At 43.7% G+C, this 22,241-nt stretch overlaps 2 protein-coding genes across 9 annotated transcripts in view; one reads left to right on the top strand and one right to left on the bottom strand.

Annotated features, from left to right (window-relative positions):
• Window positions 1-823: 823 nt before the first annotated feature.
• Window positions 824-3,718, bottom strand: LOC310854686 (3-hydroxy-3-methylglutaryl-coenzyme A reductase-like; the record flags this gene model as incomplete). The annotated part of the gene is made up of 1 exon (XM_083759361.1): window positions 824-3,718. One exon carries the CDS (start codon window positions 3,716-3,718, stop codon window positions 824-826), a length of 2,895 nt encoding a protein of 964 aa, XP_083615487.1.
• A 2,928-nt stretch (window positions 3,719-6,646) lies between these two features.
• myo5aa (myosin VAa) overlaps window positions 6,647-22,241 on the top strand; it is a 116,475-nt gene continuing 100,880 nt past the window's right edge. For all 8 annotated transcript variants that reach the window (XM_083759476.1, XM_083759475.1, XM_083759471.1 and 5 more), the window contains exon 1: window positions 6,647-6,834. In XM_083759476.1, coding sequence (XP_083615602.1) covers window positions 6,808-6,834 — 27 coding nt within the window. In that variant the 5' untranslated portion in view covers window positions 6,647-6,807. The remainder of the gene's footprint in view (window positions 6,835-22,241) is intronic.

Below are 22,241 nucleotides of genomic sequence, written 5' to 3'. Positions count from 1 at the left end.
TTAAGTAGTTCCTGTCATTTTGTGGGGGGCACAGGGGGCCACGCATTAAAAGTAAATTAATCCACAAAACTTGCGTAATTTGTATTGTCTAAAAGTAGCAATATCACAATGTGTATACTTGTGCAAATGTATTGCCATCAGAAATGTATTTACATTACCAAGATTCTGCAAAAATAGCAGAGCAGAATCTGCAAATTACTAAAGCTGTAAAATAGCCTAGTTGTAGTAGTGGAGTAATTGTACAAACTGTTGCCTGATAATAAAAAAAATCACACCCGCCGTGTGAAGTGAGTGGTCCAACTCTGTGTGGGGGTCCCCGGAAGTTCCAGACCCCCAGGAACGCGCCCAGGCGGCCGGCCCGGTTTCGGCGAGCCACCCTGCATCCGAAATGGTTGAGAAATGTTCGAGTTACCGTGTGCGTCCCTCTACAGTCTACTGTAGGCCTACTGTACTATACTGTACTATCACTGTACTGTACTGTCACACCCGAAAACATTGTACAGTTTGTGTGTGTGTGTGTGTGTGTGTGTGTGTGTGTGTGTGTTAGGCTGCACAACAGTGACATGCTATTTTCGTGCTTGGACGGACCCAGCTACTGTAGCTAGGGGCCCAGGCAGGAACCCAGAGACACACATAGCTGTCTGCACTCAAAAATAAGCTTTTAACAAGAAGTTATTTTCTAAAAACCTCTTGCAAAACAAGGGTCAAACTGAGGCAATTCAAAAGCATTTGCAAACTAGCTCCATTCAGTGTGTGTGACACAAAACACACTAATATCTTGATTGATATGACTTCCAGGTTTCCCCGTTGTATCCAGGAGTGCTCATGCTGCTGGACCATCATCGTTTCTGTCTCTACCCTCTTGATTACGAGAAGGGTGTTTGTTGTTCACCTTAGATCTGTTATGTGTCAAATGGCTCTGGACTAGGTGGCCCGCAGCAAGGGCAGCCATGAGTGAGAGTTCTCCTGCCAGGACAGCAGCACAAACCACACTGGCCAGCTGACGGGCATTCTCGCCCGGCTGAGTTGGGCTGGGGCCCTGCACGCCAAGCATCTGCAGACACGCTTGTTGGGCTGGCAGATTAGTGCCACCGCCCACAGTTCCAAGTTCTAGAGATGGCATGGTACAGCTGATGTACAGATCCTCTCCCTCGAGACCAGCGGCTTCCATCAGAGTTATACAGTTGGAGCTGCCCACAGTCTGTGCAGGGTCCTGTCCACAGGCTATGTAGATAGCAGCAACAACGTTGGCAGCTTGAGCATTAAAGCCACCAATCGCACCAGCCATGGCTGAGCCAACCAGGTTTTTATTGATGTTCAGCGCTACCAGGGCAGCTGTACTGCTCTTCAAGACCTCTTTGACCACCGTGGCAGGTATAGTGGCCTCACAGACAGCAGACTTTCCCCGGCCCAGAATCCAGTTGATGGCAGCAGGCTTCTTATCGGTACAGTAGTTCCCACTGACTGATGACACCTCCATCTCTGGATAATGCTCCTTAAGTCTGCTCACAGCCTTCTCGGTTCCCTTTGAGAGCATGTTCATGCCCATAGCATCTCCTGTCTGGGACTGGAAACGAATATACAGGTTCCTCCCAGCTAAGCGTATAAACAGCTTCTCTAGACAGGCAAACCTGCTAGTCTGGTCAAAGGCTTGTTTGATCATATTGAATCCGTCTATGGAGTCCAGCCAGGCTTTGACCTCTGCAGCCCGGCTTGCTGAAGGCAGCTGTATGATGGGACCCCTAGTCATGCCGCCAGATAGAACCACGCTTCTGCAACCACCACTCAAAGCAATAGCCCTGCAACCTCTGTTGGTGCTGGCCACCAGGCAGCCTTCTGTGGTCGCCATAGGAATGTGGAACCGCTTCCCATCCAAAAGAAGAGGACCAGCAACTCCTACCGGAACAGGCATGTATCCAATGACGTTTTCACAGCAAGTGCCCATCACCTTAGCATAATCATAGTCCTTATGAGGTAGATGAGCTAAGGCAGAAGGGTTGGTCAAGTCAGATGAAAGCATTTCTCTCCTAATATTCACTCCCCGCTCTGGAGTATCCATCACAGCTTCCAGATTGTAGTTCAGGATTTTACGTGACTTCACCAGGTTCACCACTTCTGCATTGGTAAGGAAACTGGCACCCATCTGGGGGTCCACGAGTATGGCCAAACATTTGTCCAGCCTTCGAGGCTCTGAGGTTATAATACGCTGAGAAGAGGGGGTCTCACCTGAAGAATCCATTTCAGTTGGATCACAGGGACAAGTCATTTCCACTGAGCTTGCCAGGGGCTGAATCACCTCCTTGTGTTTGGAGACCATGTCCAACTTGGATGATTTAGAGTCAGTGAGAAGGGAGGGGTTTGGTGTTGAGGAACTGGCAGCACTCTTCAGTGATTTGGGTGATTGCAACTCTCTTCTGCAACAGTCTTCTGTTGTCCCTCCGGGTCTCAGTGTAGGAGGGGAGCTGATGACTGGACTATTAAGAAACATGGACGACTCTGCCACAAAATCAGCCATGAGTGAGAGTTCTCCTGCCAGGACAGCAGCACAAACCACACTGGCCAGCTGACGGGCATTCTCGCCCGGCTGAGTTGGGCTGGGGCCCTGCACGCCAAGCATCTGCAGACAGGCTTGTTGGGCTGGCAGATTAGTGCCACCGCCCACAGTTCCAAGTTCTAGAGAGGGCATGGTACAGCTGATGTACAGATCCTCTCCCTCGAGGCCAGCGGCTTCCATCAGAGTTATACAGTTGGAGCTGCCCACAGTCTGTGCAGGGTCCTGTCCACAGGCTATGTAGATAGCAGCAACAATGTTGGCAGCTTGAGCATTAAAGCCACCAATCGCACCAGCCATGGCTGAGCCAACCAGGTTTTTATTGATGTTCAGCGCTACCAGGGCAGCTGTACTGCTCTTCAAGACCTCTTTGACCACCGTGGCAGGTATAGTGGCCTCACAGACAGCAGACTTTCCACGGCCCAGAATCCAGTTCATGGCAGCAGGCTTCTTATCGGTACAGTAGTTCCCACTGACTGATGACACCTCCATCTCTGGATAATGCTCCTTAAGTCTGCTCACAGCCTTCTCGGTTCCCTTTGAGAGCATGTTCATGCCCATAGCATCTCCTGTCTGGGACTGGAAGTGAATATACAGAGTCCTCCCAGCTAAATCTGTTCGTAGCTTCTCTAGACAGGCAAACCTGCTAGCCTGGTCAAACGCTTGTTTGATCATATTGAATCCGTCTATGGAGTCCAGCCAGACTTTGACCTCCGCAGCCTTGCACGCCGAAGGCAGCCGTGCAACAGCACCGCTAGTCAGGCCATCAGATAGAACCATGCCTCTGCAACCACCACTCAAAGCAATAGCCCTGCAACCTCTGTTGGTGCTGGCCACCAGGCAGCCTTCTGTGGTCACCATGGGAATGTGGAACCGCTTCCCGTTCAATAGAAGAGGGCCGGCAACTCCTACCGGAACAGGCATGTATCCAATGACGTTCTCAGAGCAAGTGCCCATCACTTTAGAATAATCATATTCCTTATAAGGTAGATGAGCTATGGCAGAAGGGTCGGGTAAGTTGGACGACAGCATTTCTCTCCTCTTATGCACCCCCCGCTCTGGAGTATCTATAGCAGCATCCGGCTTATATGTCGCGATGTCTACCTCTGCCTGCTCAAAAATGTAATTCTTTGAGCAGGCAGATACATTTGAAAGATGAAGATACATGTAGACAATTGACATACAGCATGTTACAGTTAGAAGGATGATGTCACCACTCAGGACTTTCTCCTGAAGCGTGCTACACACTCGGTTGTTAGCTGCCAGGCCATTTGTGGACATGAAATAGACGGTGAGGGCAATGATGCCCACAATTACCTCCCATGGGTTGGATGCCACCAGCAGGCCATGCAGTCTGAAAAGGCGAGACAGCATGGTTCCCAGGTTCCCGCGCCTTGCCCGAGTTCGGCTACTTAGTGCGATAAATACACTCGTCGGGAAAAGACTGGCCGTATATACTTTCAAATAATCATGCAAGATTATATCAACTGATGTATTCCTTTGCTGTACGTGATGTCACACTGTGACATCAAATGACATCATCACATCACACTCGGCTCACGTGTGAGATGACCAGAGGGATTCTGCGGTGCAGGTTGTTTCTGCTGGTTGACAGTTATTACTTGCGCAAGCAGAGCGCGCAAGTAATAGTTTTCGTATGTCTCCGTTTGATGTGTATGCGCCGTGCCAGCGTATGATATAATGACTTGTGCTTGATATGGCAGTGGTGTCAGATTACAGACATGTATACATAGGGGCATTACCTTTAATCCTCCCGACACTAAAACATATCTTCATTACGTCACCATCGAAAACCAATTACACCCTGGCATTGGGTCCTTTAATCCACATCTTTATTTCGTCATCATTGAGAGCTAGTTGTACCAGTTATACCCTGACGTCATATGCTGGGACGGTGCATACGCATCAAAAGTGGCGCAAAGTAACCACAGTATATACCGCTAATCAACTTACAAATTACATATACATGTATACACAGAGGCATTTAGTATTAATATCACTATAGTCCAAGATTAAGTAAATTTAAAGCAATTATATAACTTTTTTTTCATCAGATATTGATGATTTATTTTTCTTTGAGAAACTAAAAAGGGATCCAGAATAATTCTAAATCGATAAAACTGTATTTCTTTTATAGATAGAAATTTGTACCATACTTCATAATACTACATTTTACATGCATAAAGTAGGTAGGTAGCAAATAGCTAATCCTAATAATTCAACATTTCAAACGTTCCTTCACAGAGAAGCTGAGATTTGACAGTTTGTAGCGGTCGGCAGTACTTGCGCGCTCTGCTTGCGCACTAGTAGGCCATTTATGGCCTACTAGTGTGTGTACATTCCTGCTCTATACTGTGTTGCTGTTTGCACTTGTGCTCCCAGTGTTTTCTTTGCTTTTGGACTTACTCCTGCTTCAGTTACCTGCCTGAGTGCCTGCCTGTTTGCCATCAACATCAGCCTCTCAACCACATCCACTACAGCCGACAACCGCTACCCCCATTCCTCCTTTGAATAAAAATCACACCTGTGTGAAGTGAGGAGCGCTCTTATCATCGTACATCAAGTAACATCATCATATATCATCTCATTGCGACCAATCAGAATTTGCATCCTCACCTTCGTCTTCAATGTTTGTGTTAAACAATGTTTGTGTTTACACAAACACACTAAAAGCTGGACATATAGGATGGGCTGTCACCCCTCATAAACCCTTGGACTTTGCATTAGTGCCGTGTCTGCATTTGGGTGTGCCAGTTTTGTTAAACATGATACGAAATACGAATCATATTGATTGAAACCTTACTTCAGGGGGAATCCAATTGAGACCAAGGTCTCTTTTTCAAAATATCATATGAAACAAGGAAGCTTCAACACCTTCAACTTGTTTTGACAGATATTCCATAGACGTGGAGCATGCAGTCACCCTGAAGGCAGTAGCCTATATCTCCCAGTTTAGAAGAGGTTTTTGGTACCTTCAACAGAAGGCTATCCTATCACGTTTAACAATAATAACAAATCGTATCATTATGATATGTCCATATATAGTATGCTCTTATACTGGGTTTTTAGATATTGGTCCAAAGTTTGTGTATAGAAGGTTTTGTGCAAATTGCGCAAAAGTCCAAGGAGTAGAGAATCTCTACTAGGGTTAGGGTTACTAAAGGGTTAATTACTAAGGGACATGGGTTACTAAAATCAATCTCTATAGAGATTGATTTTGACTGTTTTTCATATAATTCAAGTGGTGGGAGATCTAAGGGTCACTCACAGGTCATAAGTCCCCATAACACATTTGTTCCTCGTGAGGAGACACATATTATGTGTATGGACAATTTTATTGCTGGCGGTCAAACGGTTCATGAGCTATGCCTGTTCAAAGTTTGCCTTTTTCAATTGAGCGCCATGCACCCTTTGGCCAGTGGACTGGTCATGGGCTTTGCGTCTTAATTCACTGTTTGGCATAGCAGCCCTCTACCATATTTCTGCGTTTCACGAAAACCGACTGAACTGAAGGGTTAAGAAGAATTGTCAATGGCATTCAATGTGTGTGTTGGGACAAACGCTCAAAGCTGGCCATTCATTGTCAATGGCATTAATGTTTGTGTTAGGACAATGATTGTGTTTACACAAACCCTCAAAGCTGGACATAGGAGGGGCCCTCAAAAAGGTACAAAATCAATCAATCTTCGGGCTTGATCCCTATTAATTATATTTCATAAATACTTGAGTAAATGTGCTTAACGGGTAGTTACTTTCCACCACTGTAATCGTACTGTACACACCCCAGGCCAGTACTGCTAACGCTGCGTGCATCGACCTGTTACTGTAATTGCAATCTGGGGAAACCCATCTGTCTTTCTTGAGAGACATACTGTTATACCTGTATCCACCACCACACCCGACATAGTAGTGCGCTTCCCTTCGCCGCCACATCGGGGCGTCATTTGACAGATTTCGGAAGCTTCAGTCATGGCAACAGTGAATCACTTCATCTCTATCGTATACCCAGAATGCAAAGTGAAACGCCAAATATCAAACCTCAAACGCAGCCTTTCAGGTATCGTAGGTATCATCATGGCGATATAGGTGCCTCCGCCAGTGGCCACATCTTGAACGGGAGCATTTTGTTTGAACCACAAAGGTCTTAACTGGACCCCCACATGCAGTGCTGCAATAATCTGCTGATGTTGTAGCACAGATTGGGTGGAGAGAGGACATTATAACTGGTGACCATCATGGCAGCGTCGGAGCTGTACACAAAGGTAAGAGTAGAGATCACTGACTGACATGTAATGTTAAGGTTTGAGCCGCTGTCCTGTTGTTGTGACATTGCCTGTACATAATAACATATTTGAATGTCGGCAATCTGCAACGCAACGCGGTTGTTTTGATTGAAGAAGCGATCAGCGATCTGACAGTTCACGTTTACGCTGCATGCAAGTGTATATTTTTTTATGTTGTTATGGCGATGACTTTGAATGAATGAAAATTACTGTAAACCAGAAACGGACCCATGCATGTGTTGTTGCTGGGTATTTTTAGTCGACCAGACAGGCGGTATGATGATTGATCGCGATGTCTAAATATAGATTCCTATGTTAAAATGGGCGCAGCTGACAAAGCAACGTTAACAGATGCGTCAGAGATTTTATTTTTTATTTTTGCTCAGTTTCTGTCATGATGCCACAGTCAGTCCTTATTGATGTGTCAATGTTGTAGTTTTGTTTTTGTGTTATTTTTACGTCCACATTCTATATAACCTTTCATTTGCATCATCATGCACTGCTGAGGCCAGCGGCTGGCATGATGCAGGCGATGCTATAGGCACCATGGATGGATGGAGCCTAGTATCTATGACTATGCCTGCTCGAGATCAGACGTAATGTCGTTTTATTCTAAAGCAGTGGTTTTCAACCATCGTCCTTATCGATTCCAGGTGGTCCCCAGCTAAATGATGGAGCCCTAGATCTTTGACTCCTCCTGAGGATGTTGTGTAAAACGAAACCCCAAATTGGTTTAATTTTACGCTCTCAAAAGTGTTCAACCATCTCCTAATGCGGTACTATTGTACCAACATAAATACAGAATGGAATTGTGGACAAAATCTTATCCAATGACAACAAAATATTCTTTAGTTTTGGGTCTGAGAGTCTGAGAGGCTAAGTATATGCTATCAAATGGTGGTCCGTGGCTCAAATGCTGAATAAATAATGGACCTTGATATGAAAAGCGTTGAAAACCACTGTAATCTAAAAATGTGTGCTAGCTAGTAAGATATTGCTGCCTGCTATAGGCCTACGTCAGGTCAAACACCTTTAATACACATATTATGTGTGGTTATTATATTATTATGGGTCCCCATTGTTGGTAGCCTGCAGGCTATTTGTGTTGTTGCTGTGGTCCAGCCAGGCTAGGTGGGTACCGCTCAAATGATGCTGGAACGGAGCATACGTCACAGCTCTGCCTCTGCTGACGTCACTCGGTTGGGAGATGGTTGGGAGTCGCATTAGGTTATGTTTTTTTAGGCGTGTGTGTGTGTGACTGTGTGTGTGTGTGTGTGTGTGTGTGTGTGTGTGTGTGTGACACAACACATTTTATATGAATGTCAATATTAATTATTATGTCAAAGCGATGACGGCATTTGCCCTTGTTTTATGCTGCAGACCATTATTAGCCATATAGGACCATGGCAAATAGAATTAATAATAATTGTACGTTTTATACACTTAGGTAGATTATTAAAAGAACCCTCGCAATTGTATAATATGACCCACATCTTCCTTAGACAAGGGGAGTCAAAACTAGTTGGATTTGAAAATGAGCAATAAAGGAAGAAGTGTGTGTGTGTGTGTGTGTGTGTGTGTGTGTGTGTGTGTGTGTGTGTGTGTGTGTGTGTGTGTGTGTGTGTGTGTGTGTGTGTGTGTGTGTGTGTGTGTGTGTGTGTGTGTGTGTGTGTGTGTGTGTGTGTGTGTGTGTGTGTGTGTGTGTGTGTGTGTGTGTGTGAGTGATAGAGATAGAGATAGAGATAGAGATAAATTAGTCTTGGTGTCCCAGTGCTGCCAGCTGGTGCATGCATTCAGCTTGTATAATGTGACAGTGCACTTCAAATCACTGTTTCTACATGCATTCTTCGAAACTACAACACACTTCTTCTCCCAGTGAATGTGTACTATATATAGGCTGATGGTAAAAAAACAGGGTGGTTCCAAAGGGGCGCCAGCTAAACATAATGGCATTAAACTCGGTTTAACTTTAAAGGGATAGTTCAGATATTTTTTACTTAACAGTTTGACTGTTTTTTACGATTAACCCGCATTTTAATCAACCCCCCTTCACTGCCGAGATTGTTGTATTACCTTTAGAGCATACGCTGAATTATTTGGGCTTTTAATCCGCGAAAATCCATCAAAAAAAGCTCCCGTGGTTTGTTATGATCTGTGTGTAGCATCCACCATCTTGGTGCACCCGGAAGACGCACACAAGATTGGTTTCAATGAGGCGTTGCATCCAATGCATTTCCATTGGCCTCAATTTCCCAGAAGCCCTAGCAGCCCACAGCATGTGACGATTTCCGGTTTTGTCATCACAGCGAAGGCATCCAGTCTCATACTCCGCGACGAAGACGGATTTTCTTTTGATTCATTACATTACGGCGGATTAAACACATAAAACAAAAGGCGGGTATGTCCGATACGGCAGCGACATTAACCTGGAGTAATCCATTCAAGGCACGGAAACTGTTAAGCTGTATGAAATACTTGCCATTAATATAGTGGTTGCAACTGTATATTAATTGATTGCCCCGAGTCCCGTGGTGGGAGTTCTGCTCTGGTTTTGGTCAATATTAAGTAGTTCCGTTCATTTTGTGGGGGGCACTGGGGCCACGCAGTAAAAGTAAATTAATTCACAAAACTAATGTCAATTGTATTGTTGACCTATTTCTAAAATATCAGTGCAACTTTCATTCAACGTTGACCCCATTTTTTGGGGCGTAGTGATATGGACACATAAAACATAGTTCCGTGACAGTGATAGAGGGGTAAAAAATGAACGAAAGTTGCACTAATATTTTAGAAATAGGTCAACAATACAAATGATGTTATAGTTGACTATATGACACAGTATGTAGTTTTTCATGATTAAAATGTTTTGTTGTTGTTGAAAACCATGAAAACAACTTTACTAATCATGGAGTAGTACCAGTGATTCTCAACATCTTTCATTTCAAGGACCCGCAGTTTGATAGGCATTACGCCACAGACCCCCATTTGATACAGTCTTTTCTCTGCATGGGACCCCAATCTACACAATGTAAAATGTTAAAATCTTAACCAAATGGACCTGTAAAATTGGTTCCATTTGTACACTCTCAGAGATACAGACCCGTATAAGTTAATTTGGTACCTATAACTATCAATCACTAATATGGGGAGGACCCCTTGGAACCTCTTCAAGGACCTTGTGGGAGGTTCCAAACCCCAAGTTGAGAGTCAGTGGAGCAGGCTTTCTGAGCGGTGGGACACTGTCTCCAACATGTAACTTTGTGTGCCCTATGGCCCTATGTCTGTCTGTTTGGGGTACCAACAGGTGACAAGTAGCGCCACTTTGTTGAGCTTCACACTGCACAGGTGCATGATGGGAAGCTGAGTTTTTAGTGTAACACCAATGTCTTTTTCAGCACAAGTGTCTGTCTGTCTGTCTGGGCCTAAGTGTTGCTGTTGAGATTCACACTGAGAACTGTAAGTACTGAGTACAGTACGAGAGTACATATATTACAGTAGAGTACAGTATGTGTCGAACATTACGAGTACAGTATGTGTACAGTACCGTAGAGTACAGTACAATACAGCACGAGTACAATACAGTACAGAGTACAGTACAGTACAAGTAGTACAGGAGTACAGTACAGTAACTATAACAATTACAGTATAGTTCCACCGCTCAGTTCACACAGGTGTGATTTTATTTTTAAGACCAAGGGAGGAGTGTTCCCAATTCCCATAGTTGTGTAGGTTCTGTAGAGAGTGAAGAAGGTAAAATCAGCATCCTGTCTTGTAAAAGGTCAGATCTTGTGTTTTAGAGCTGTGATTTTCTTTTTCCTTTCCGGTGCTGGCTGGTGAGAGAACACTCCACTCTTTGTGTGTGTATGAGGCAAACCAACAGAACCGCACATTGAGTGGGTCTGTGGCTCCTTGGCTTATGTACACGCGCACAAACATGCAGACACGCAAGACATACACATCATACACATTACACATTATGCATGCACTTAACTTAAAGGGATATTTAACTAAAAAAAAAACCTTTGGTCATTGTATCGTCTACACCCCAGACAGCTTTTAAGTTGCTTGATTCAGTATTTATTTAAAGTTTCCATTCAAGGATTCTCAAAATTGTCAAGGAAAAGACACTAAAACACTAAAAATCAAACAAAACAAACCCTGGCCTAAGCCTTCGTTATTGATGATTCTTTCGGTTGTAGCTTACGTTTGGCAGAAACGTTTTCGTGTGTGACAGACTGTGTGTGTGCACATGGTTGTTTTCCCTGGCTGTGTTGTCGGTTACAGTAGGTGGTGGTTTGCTGGTATTTGCCAGCAGCGGCACACACAGTATTGCCAGGTTTTGCGAGAGAAATAAGCAACCATGTCCAGATCTACATCTACATCTGATCTACAACCTCACAACACGGGTTGTGAGCTCACGACGACTCGTTGTGAGCTTGGAGATCTGCTATTTTCCCAAAAATGTTGAAGAAAATTAGGGTAATGTTACATCTGGGGGTCCTCGCCATGAAAAGGAAGGAGGTGAACCTACGAATGAAGGCTGAGATGATATACGAGTTGGGTTATCTAAGCCTTTTAGGATTAGGACATTTTACTCAACGATGAATTGTCTCTCAAATAATCGCGATTAACGATTTAATTGCGCGTCTGTCATGGCACATTATGAAAAATACATACAAATTAACTTACAAAATAGCTGATCTACAAGCTGAAAACTATGCAAAATACATTTGCGATCATCTAAAAAAACTGTGATTGAATAGGCGATTATGTAATAACTGTGACAGGTCTAGTGACACCCAGGAGATAACACTTTGACATTTTAATTGACAAAATCACATAATATACACACATTCGATGCTGAATCAGAATGAAGTCACTAGTCTTACTCGTAATTGTATTATCACACACTTTACATTAAATAATTTTAAGGGTGTCAGGTGGTATTAGCTCCCTTAGATTTCATAACATGTGTTTTTTCCCTCCGTGCTGATGTGGAGCATGTGCATCCCATTACCACGGTAACCCGGTTAAAGTAATTGTGTAGCCAATGTGGTGCGTGCTGTGGCATCCAGTGGACACTCTGTCTGCAGACAGACAGCGACCACAACAAGATGCAAACCAGAGAGGTTTTTAGAGCTTCCCGACCGATAGATTGGTTTGGCCAAAAAAAGTTTCAAATCGATGAGAAAATCTAGCATTTTTTTTTTTTTTTTTTTTTTTTTTTTGTTTACAAAATAACGGTTAAAAAATCGGTAATCGGTGGTCTACGGAAATCAAGATCGGCACCAGTAACAAAAATCTGGGAACGTTTTGGGTCGGACTGCATTTCACCCGGTGGTGTATATGGGTGTCTCTGTCTTAAACTGACAGTAGCCAACTGGAGGGCGTCCTTTGCTGGCTGATGTTTGTGGGAAAGTGGTGTCTGGGAGCTCTGTGAGTCAGTCTGTCTCCCTCCAGAACTCATGTGACTGAGGGTGGGATCATGGCTGCTTGATGGACTTACAGGAATGCCCAATCCTGACAGGCATCTACGACAGGGTGAGAAATATGGGAGGAGTGGGGGGGGGGGGGGGGGGGGGACGTCAGGCAACGTTGCTCCGTCCTGAAAACACAATGGGGAGGTTTCACCGGACAGAACGTCGAGCAGCGTGTCCGACCGTGTCCGTCGATTAGTGTGGTCGGTGACTGTGGCGTGCAGGGCTGGAGGCCTCCAGAAGACGGGTGAAGAGTTGGCAGCATGAGATAGATGCCCCTCTTGCCACAAGATGAATCAGGAGTTGGATTATATGTTTGTGGAAGTAAGCATTCTTTCGTTTTTTTCCTCCGCTTTTTGTTCAGCACCGTCTTTCATCCTTCGCCCCCCCGACTCCCTTACTTACTGTACGCCTGTCCACTGTCTCAGCTGATGCTTAAAGCTTCTGTGGGTCACTTGTTCCAGATAATGGGATTTGCAATGGCAGAAGGGGCTTGAAAAAGAGCCACTTGTTTGGTTTTATGAGCTATATGTGGATCTCATCTGTAGTGAGTCCAATTCGGCTTTCCGGTTTTGAATTTGGCGTCGTTCGAGGCAAGGATCCTTCATGGAGTCTTGGGCTAACAAGCCGTGACACACCCTTTGGACAGAGTTGTGCATTCTAGAGCAAAGTGTTATGTCATAATCAGCTGGTTCTCCATATGGGCTGGTGAAATATTCACTGAAAGTTAACCTGTCTAGGAACAATTAGGCCTATAGTCCTAGTTGGCAGAGCATATAACTAGATAATAGCTTTGTTCCACTGTGGTTATCTAAAGAGCCAAATGGCCTATTTACAGAGCCACAGAGCAGCCGACTAGGATGTTCTCCTCCTGTTGTAAATGTAAAAATCACACCTGTGTGAAGTGAGGGGCGCTTTTACCAACCCTTATCATCTTACATCATCGCAATATCATAACATCATGCCGATTTGCTCAGTGACGGACAAAACAAACATTAAACTCTGTTCATTGTTAATGGCATTTTATGTTTGTTAGTGACAAAACAAACATTAAACTCTGTCCATTGATTGACAATGGACATGGGCGTTTGTAATGTTTGTCTAGACAAGACAAACATTGAACCTGTATATAGCACACCCGTGTGAAGTGAGGGGCGCTCTTCGTACATCATCATGGCGTAACATGTCGATTTGCTCAGACACATATGACGTAAAATCTCCTTTCATTGTCAATGGCAAATGTGACAAAATGCTGTATATAGGAAAAACATCACACCCATGTGAAGTGAGGGGCGCTAATATATTAACCCAATCCAAGCCAAGGAACGACAGGTTAGGTTTGAAGCACTATAACCCCCTGTGCCGGGACGTAATCTTGCGTCTTAAAAAAAAAAATAGAAACTCTGGCACCTGGTCTGACTTTCTATTGTAATGTACTGGCATGGATTGTATAATGTTGATTAGGTGATGTAATGGTGATGTAAAACAAACGGTGTCAACACAAACATTAAATTCTCTTTATTGTTAATGGCATTTAATGTTTGTTAGGGACAAGATGACGTACATTTTCCCTTCATTGTCAATGGCGTTTTTAAAACAAACAATGAACTAAAAACAAACCTGTATATAGGCGCCCCTCAAAAAACAGGCCATGTATTTACCGGCATTAATTTGACAAACAATCTGCTATTTAAACAAACATGTTTAAATAGCAGATCTACGCTGCTATTTCAGCTATTTTTCAGCAGATTAATTTAGACGGGTGAAAGGAAACGATTCAGAGGATTTTGCTAACTTAATTGCGATTATCTCCAATAATTGCGATCAGGCGATTATGTAATAATTGACTGGCCTAACAGTTTAGTGCAGAGATGGAACGAAGAATGAATTCAATCATCTGCCTGGAGATGATTAGATGAACAACATTGGTCCCATGCTGTTTTTGCACTGTAATCCGATTCTGGACAGATGTTATCTTTTTTACAAAACAGGAGACTATATTATTTGGTTTTAATAGAGCACCGAAGTCCTGACGTCACTGTCAATACAGGGCGTCAGTCCCCAGGTTCCTGTACTTTTTATTTGCATTGTAATCTCCATAGGGGGATTTTAGATCGCCTCATATAAGAACTGTGTTTGAAAAATAAACCGATCACCCCGGCCTTTTCACTCATATGGATATGAAGCATCGACTGAAGGTGGAAATGTACAAATATACACAAAGAGTAACAAAATAAGCGTTATAAACAAGTCAAACAAACCAGAGACTACATTTCCGGTGGCTGCATCTGCCCGTCGCACGACAGAAACTGAATGTTAATTACGTTTATTTTAATTTTATTGATATTTAATGTTTCGTGGTTAGTACGAGTCGAGTCACCACCAGCTGCGCTTACGTCAACGAGGAATCTCAGGAACGCAATGTGTTGACAGCTGGGCGTGACGTATATTAGCAGCGACATTGCCTTCATATGTAGTTTCAAGGCTTTTGCGGCCACATTAATTCCATTTTCTCCAGAAACTGTCTGTATCAAATATGAATGGACATCATTAATGATGCACAGCCACTCCCCTGACAGAAAGGCCGGGGTGGTCGGTTTAAGAACACAGTTCCCTCTATGAAGCGACCTAAAATCGCCCTATGGAGATTTTCACTGCAAAATACATGAACCTGTGTATTGGCGCCCTCTACTGAAAGTGACGTCAGACTTCGGTGCTCTATAGTCAGATTATTACAGGATCACCTGATTATTTTAACTAATCCCAGTTATTATATTATGTAATATTCATCTTTATTTAAAAAAACTGAAGAAATTAAAAAAATCATTAATAATTTCTAAATAAATATTTCTATAATTATGTCGTTGCCCGTATACATGCTCTTTTAACTCATGCTATCTTGTGGTGGCTTAGGTGAGGCACTTGTGCCATTAATAGTAAGTGAACGGGAGGAGCCCCCGCTGAGTCAGGAAGTAAAATCCGCTATTTAACATGTCCCGCGATTTGTCATTTACAGTAATACACCCAAAACATACTTTTGATCAGCGAAATACTAGCGTTTGGATACATCAGACGCAAACCAAGTTTGGATTTTGGTCTAAAAAGCGATTCTGAGATATTTACGTTCTAAGATGCTCCGTCCCATAGCAAGCATAAGCCAGCGGATTTTTCACTTCCGTTTCTTTCTGAAAACCGGAGCAAAACCGGAAGTGTTACACAGGGAAACTGGACACAGCTGATAACCCGAATTAATTGATATTAAAAAGGCGTCCTAAGGCACATTAAAGAAAGGCGTCAGGAGGCGTCATGTGGCACGGAGTGAGTTAACAACTTTCCACGTGGTATGCAAAACTATCCATACATTGGGTTTTTAGGGGGGCAAAATCTCACATTCAATCTTACATTAATATACAAAAATAAATAAAAGAGCACTTCGGAACTTCCTCAAGCTCAAAACAATATATTTTTTAAAGGTATATTCAGTGATTTCACTTAATTCAAATATCACTTATTTTTTTGTTTTGTTGTGATAATCCTCCCTACTATAGAGTGTGCTGGCCATATAAGGAGTTCCTCCCTGTCCCCAGTTAACCCCTGGGGGTCAAAAAACCTTAGGTTTCGTTTTTGACTCTCTATCCTGATTGGACGAAAGGCTGGGTCCCACAGCCAAAAACGAAACCTAAGGTTTTTTGAGTGAAATCACTGAATATACCTTTAAATGTCATGTGTCATGTATGTATAAAATCATGTAATGAACAGTGATTCATGTCGACACAGCTTTCCTCAGCTGTCTGCATGATACTACTATCATCACACACACTGTCTGTGTCTGACTCAACTGATAGAATTAAGTGGCTGGGCAGACTCAGACAATCGTGTTTGGCAATCGTGTTTAGCGAGTCTCCTTTCCATCACAGTATCAACCAACCGATGTAGAGCTCTCCCGGATTCTCCGTGTCATGCTGCGTCGGACCAGCTGAGGAGAAAAACAGCAGATTCTCACATGAGCCCCCATCATGTGATGAGGATTCTGCAGTACTCTGGGAGTCCATTCAATGCTCTACTGAGGAGATGCGGGGCAAAACACTGTGCACATGCCTGAGTGCGCGCACGCACGCGCAATAGGCAGGCCTGTGTTTGTAGAAATAATTGGGAGCTAATCTATGTCTTCTAGGTTGATCTTTAGATCTTTCTCCAAGCCTCTGGGACTTAGTTGAACAGGCAGGAGCAGAGGACTGACTATACACTGTTGACCACATCATTCACTAGCCTCTTTTCCCACTGCAAGGCTGAGGTGGAGCTTTTTATGAACTCGGCAACTGCAGCAGTTTCAATAAACATAATGGGAAGAACGGTTGTTTATTTAAGTCTCGGACCCTATAAACTAAAGTTGAGTCGAAGTTCAAAACATGATTGCGGAAAGGTGTTTTCATTTTCATGCGTCTGCCATTTACATTTTCAGGTTGTCTGGCTGTCCCTCCGTTGAAGTCTGTTCCAATCTCATGAATGCAATATCTCATGAACGCCCGAACGATGAATACATGTTTGTGGCCATGACTCAACTAAGAATTCATAAGCTAATTATGACAAAATGTCATACAAATGTCTAACAGGTGATAAAATCTTGAAGCAGAGATTTCAGTGGCCAAAGGTCAAGGTCACTCTGACCTCTCAAAACACGTTCCATAGCCTTCATGTTGTCAGTATAAGATGAATTTAGCCAAAAATGTACACGTAATACTTTGTATTAATTTAAATTAATTCAAAGTATTCATTGCGTGTACCAGATGACTATGAGTCTGGACAGATATGCCAACTGCAACTGGTTGGTGGAGTCATACAAGCGCCATGTGATATTTGTAATTCAGGGAAGGGTTGTGATGAATGATTTATGAGCAGGCTGGGCCTGGCCTGTGGAAGAGGAGCTATAGACAAACTGTACTGTATAACAGTAAGTCTCAGCAATATGCTAATTGGCCTCTTATTGATTTCTCCAACTGAATCACCAAGGCTTTCCATCATCCTGTTCAGGCCTTTCAGATTTGCAGCAGTAGGGTGAGTGCAGTTCTGCCTGGGACTATAGGAAACTACTTTTGGAGGGGTCCAGGGGTTAATCTAACGCTGTGTGTGTGTGTGTGTGTGTGTGTGTGTGTGTGTGTGTGTGTGTGTGTGTGTGTGTGTGTGTGTGTGTGTGTGTGTGTGTGTGTGTGTGTGTGTGTGTGTGTGTGTGTGTGTGTGTGTGTGTGTGTGTGTGTGTGTGTGTGTGTGTGTGTGTGTGTGTGTGTGTGTGTGTGTGTGTGTGTTTTTGGCATGAATCAGTGCTATTGAACACCCTTTACGTCTGTGTGTTGTTTAGAAAATATTGAACCAATGGAAAGTAGTAAAAAGTGCTTTGGACAAAACCTCTTAACTCCATTGGACCCTCAACATGTCTGCTAAAGCAACTAACTCCACCACCTCTCCCCCTCTCATGGAAGTAATTGACAATATATAAGGTAAATAAAAAAAGAAATCACCAACTTTGATGAGGCTGTATTGCTTTGTTTTAAAAAATATAAGGTTTTCTTTATTTCCTGAAAAATGTATATTTTTTAAAATGAACATTCTGGAGTTATGAGGTTTCCTCCCGACAGCAGAGATATGTGGGTATAGTCCAACAACAGGGTGAAGCCTAATTAGGCTTAAAGAGTCAGTAGACTGGACATGCAGAACTATCCTCTGTCGAGCAGCAAGTGAAAGCACTGAGCTCCACTCTCAGGGGTCAAGTCTCACTAATCTGCCGTTGACACATTTGTAAACACTTCTGATAAGCTGCCCCACCCTCTCAACCACCTCACCCCACACAGCATAGCCCTCTTCTCCTCTGTCCCTGACTGTGACCTCCAAACCATGCTGCCTTCCTCCCAGATGTCCTTTACGGGGGCGGCAGTGGTACAATGGCCGGAAGAGTGGCCAGATGAGAACCGCGAGGTTCCCTGTTCGATCCCGGGCTCCCCCAGAGTTGGTGTCGAAGTGTCCTTGAGCAAGTCTCGGAACCCTAATCCATGTCCCTGCAGTGACCTCTAAAAAAAGCTTTGTTCCTCCCAGATCTCCTTCGAAGGTGATTGAGCTGAAATGTGAATCTCGATTGAGCTGAAATGTGAAGCTCGATTTTCCTCCACAAGAATTGAGATCACAGTTCTCACATGATTCTCATTTTTTCCATGAAATTATTCATAAAACAAGACTGGCTGTCTTGTTGGCTGTCCAATGAATTGGACAGCCAACTATCGCTGCACGATTCTTCACAAAATTAAATTGCATAGGTGACAGGTGTCGGAATGTAAATCTCGATCCTTAATTGTGCAGCAATGCTAAACATATCAAGCAGAAGTTCTGGGAAGAAATCCCATCCATGCTTTAAAGGTATATTCAGTGATTTCACTCAAAAAACCTTAGGTTTTGTTTTTGGCTGTGGGACCCAGCCTTTCGTCCAATCAGGATAGAGAGTCAAAAACGAAACCTAAGGTTTTTTGACCCCCAGGGGTTAACTGGGGACAGGGAGGAACTCCTTATATGGCCAGCACACTCTATAGTAGGGAGGATTATCACAACAAAACAAAAAAATAAGTGATATTTGAATTAAGTGAAATCACTGAATATACCTTTAAAAACTGCAAATACCACATTGCAGTTGTATACCTCAGGCCGACCAGAGCCAACTAATAGAAGAGTTGCGATATTCAGGGGGCAGAAAACAGCCCGGTCACATGGTTCATTGTTGGCCTACTCGTGCGAGCCCATATACTCTATGCATTCCAATAGAAGTCTATGTAAGCCGCCATTGGACTGGCCCCATCAAGTGAATGGAGTTTGCGTAACTCTGTCTGGCCCTCATTTATCAACTCGGCGTACGCCAAAATATGGGTGCACGCCGAAATTTACCATTTCCGCAAAACCTTGAACTTGAGCGTGAGCCAGGACAAAAATCTAGTTTTTAGGCTTTGTCCTCAGCAATTTTTCTGTCGTACACAAGCGGAGCAGCATTGTTTGACCAACTGACATGCTGTCACAGGCATCTAAGCATATGTATTCACTCCTAAGATGTTAATATAGAACTGTATGCATATATACATGTAAAAAAGAAAAAGAGAGATTTCCAACTTTACAAGCAATTAAAAACAATATAACATGTTTACAATGTATAATAGTTTGTGCTTAATCAAACAGTGCTTTGCTGGCCTTGTTATATGCGAGCGCACTTGTGAGATGATTTGGGAGCGCATGAGTGATGGCATCAGATGGCTATATAATCACTGTGATATTATAAAAAAATATATATTTAGGCATAAATGGACTGCACGCCTTTATTTCCAAGTGACAATGACAAACATACAGCTTGCCTATTTGCAATAGGCTATATAAGGCGTAAGGGGCTTAATCATTCACCATTTAAATAAGTGCTTTGACAGTCATTCATATAAAAGCGAGATCATTTTCGGGAGTCGGGAGGACGTCACGGGACCGCGGCGTGCGTCGCCAGCACATACCAGCACACTGACATGCAAGCCTTCATCCATATGTTTATGATTCGTTCATCAATGATCAAATCACCCCATAAACGTCGATGACTGCCTTGACAACATGCTCTGCGCACGAATGGGTAAAATGAATATAGTAGGCTAGCCGCCTATAGCCTACAAACGTATTCCATTCATGGCGATATGCAACTGTGATGTGTCATGTAGCCTTGGTGTGTGCGTGCATGGGGGGGGGGGGAGGCAAGCAGCAAGGCAAAGGGGGGGAAACTTTTTTATTTTATTTTTTCGTCATGTGACTATGGTTTCCAAGGTCGTACTGCAGTTGTTCATGTCGCAAAAACGAGTGCGAGGCTTGATTTCATAGGGCGTGCCAGATAGATTTCAGCCGATTTTACACTCGATTGGTAAATGAGGGCCTATATGGCTCTGAGGCCGACCAGCTGCCATTTGCATCTGTGACTCGAAGGCATTTAATGAGCGTGTTTTGTGAGGTCACACGAGTTCATCCTTGGGTCTGAATGGACTTTTGTGGCAAAAAGTTTCCTCTAGGCGTTCGTTCCTGAGACATTGCATTCACTAGAACGGGACAGACATGATGTCACACGTACTTCCCAGCCAGCACGCCTACGTGGGTCCAATATGGTTTACAGGTGGGCTTAGAGGTGGGCTACCTATATGGGAGCCAGGTGGGCTAACTATGGGACCCATATGGAATGCGGGCACCAGATGGTTCTCACCTGGGTTTCCCGTGTGGGCTTTAAGTGGGTTCTACCTGGGCCTTAGGTGGGCCCCACCTAGGAAGTTTTATGTGGGACCCAAGTGGGTCCTAACTGGGCTAGCCCATGTGGGCTTCAAGTGGGTTCTACCTGGGCCGTAGGTGGGCCCCACCTAGGCAGTTTATGTGGGGCTGACGTGGGTCCCTTATGGTTTCAAGGTGGGCTGAACTATGTGGGCCTCAAGTGGGCAAGTTAGCCCACATGTAGACCATGCTGGAACTACATTGGCTTGCCCACTTCCAACTCATGCATGAGCTTGATGAAGAAAGCGAGAGAAAGCACCCAGTTGAATACTTCCACGTAATGGTGATTGCCTAAAATCTAATAATGAGGTTGTTTCTTTCACAGAGGTTATTTACCTTTCCATTAATTAGTTGTATGATGATAACAATACTCTTGACACAGTGCTATTTCGTACATGTAGTGACAGGGCATTGTAGTTGACTGCAATGGGATTAGCTGCAGTTAAAGCCAGGGTTAGCCTAATCCAGACCTGATCCTCCCTCAGCCAACCCTAGGATTACTGCCAGACGAACCTCATACCTAGGCTATCATCACACAGCTCCTCTTCGTCCCATGATACTACAACCTGCTCTGATCTGCTGATCTGAAGCCGGGCCATCACCTGCAGCTGATTGCACTGACTCGCCTGAGCTTTTCACCTGTAAATAGGAATCCACAATTCACTGTGTATAGTATATCACCCCCATGAGGTTAGTTTACACAGTTATGATCACAGAATTCAGTGTTAATTTCAATTACTTTTATGTAAGACGCCAGCTGTGGGTTAAAATAGTCAGGATGATGCCAAAAGTGTAATATTAAAACAAATTGTTTTGGTTAGTAATTTTGATCGCACGAGCTTGTAGGTCTGCTATTTTTGAACAATCGAAGAACGACTGACATAGAAAAGAAAATCAGAAAACTGTCAGGATGTAGAAGACATTTTTAGAATTTATGCCAGAGATGTGTGAAAGTCTATATTAACGGAAACAAAGTGCTCCGTGTAGTACTTGTCATCTTTAGCAAGTCAACAACTGCGAGCGATAACACTGTGACAGGCATTGTCAAGTGTGAGACGAAGCGACAAAGTGAGGAAAGCTGGGTGCAGCAGAGCCCAAGGACGTTCCAGCGTTTGTGGACAGGACACATAATGTACAGTAGATAGGCCCCGCGCTTCGGACCTTTGGTGTGTCGGAAAAGCGTGCGCACCCCTGATTGATCAAGTAGGGCGTTAATTTAGGAAAAGCACAAAAGTATGGAGATGAGAGCTTTTCTGCCGGACAGCAAAGATGTTTGCACTCCGTATATCTGAGTGACCAGGTGCTATTGGAAATGTGTCGCATTCCAAAAGTCACACTCTCTGCTACCTGCCAATACTTTTTAGATTTGTTTACTAACTGCCCTAGGACATGGACCAAAGACATTTTATATTCTATGACCACATGTCACACCCTGGGGTCCAAAACCACTGAGAATGACTGATCCCAAAATTCTCTGAACTCTAAAGGTCACAGCGGAAAAGAGTGTTTGTGTGTCGTTGACCTTTTACGCCACCAATGTACTGTACAACCAAAAAAAATCAGCTTCTTGATTATTCGATTGACGAGCAA

This window comes from Protomyctophum parallelum, assembly GCF_964188405.1.
Source record: "Protomyctophum parallelum genome assembly, chromosome: 2".
NCBI classification, from domain to species: Eukaryota; Metazoa; Chordata; class Actinopteri; order Myctophiformes; family Myctophidae; genus Protomyctophum; species Protomyctophum parallelum.
Note: the sequence above shows the minus strand (reverse complement) of the source record. Positions and strands in the feature narration are given on the sequence as shown.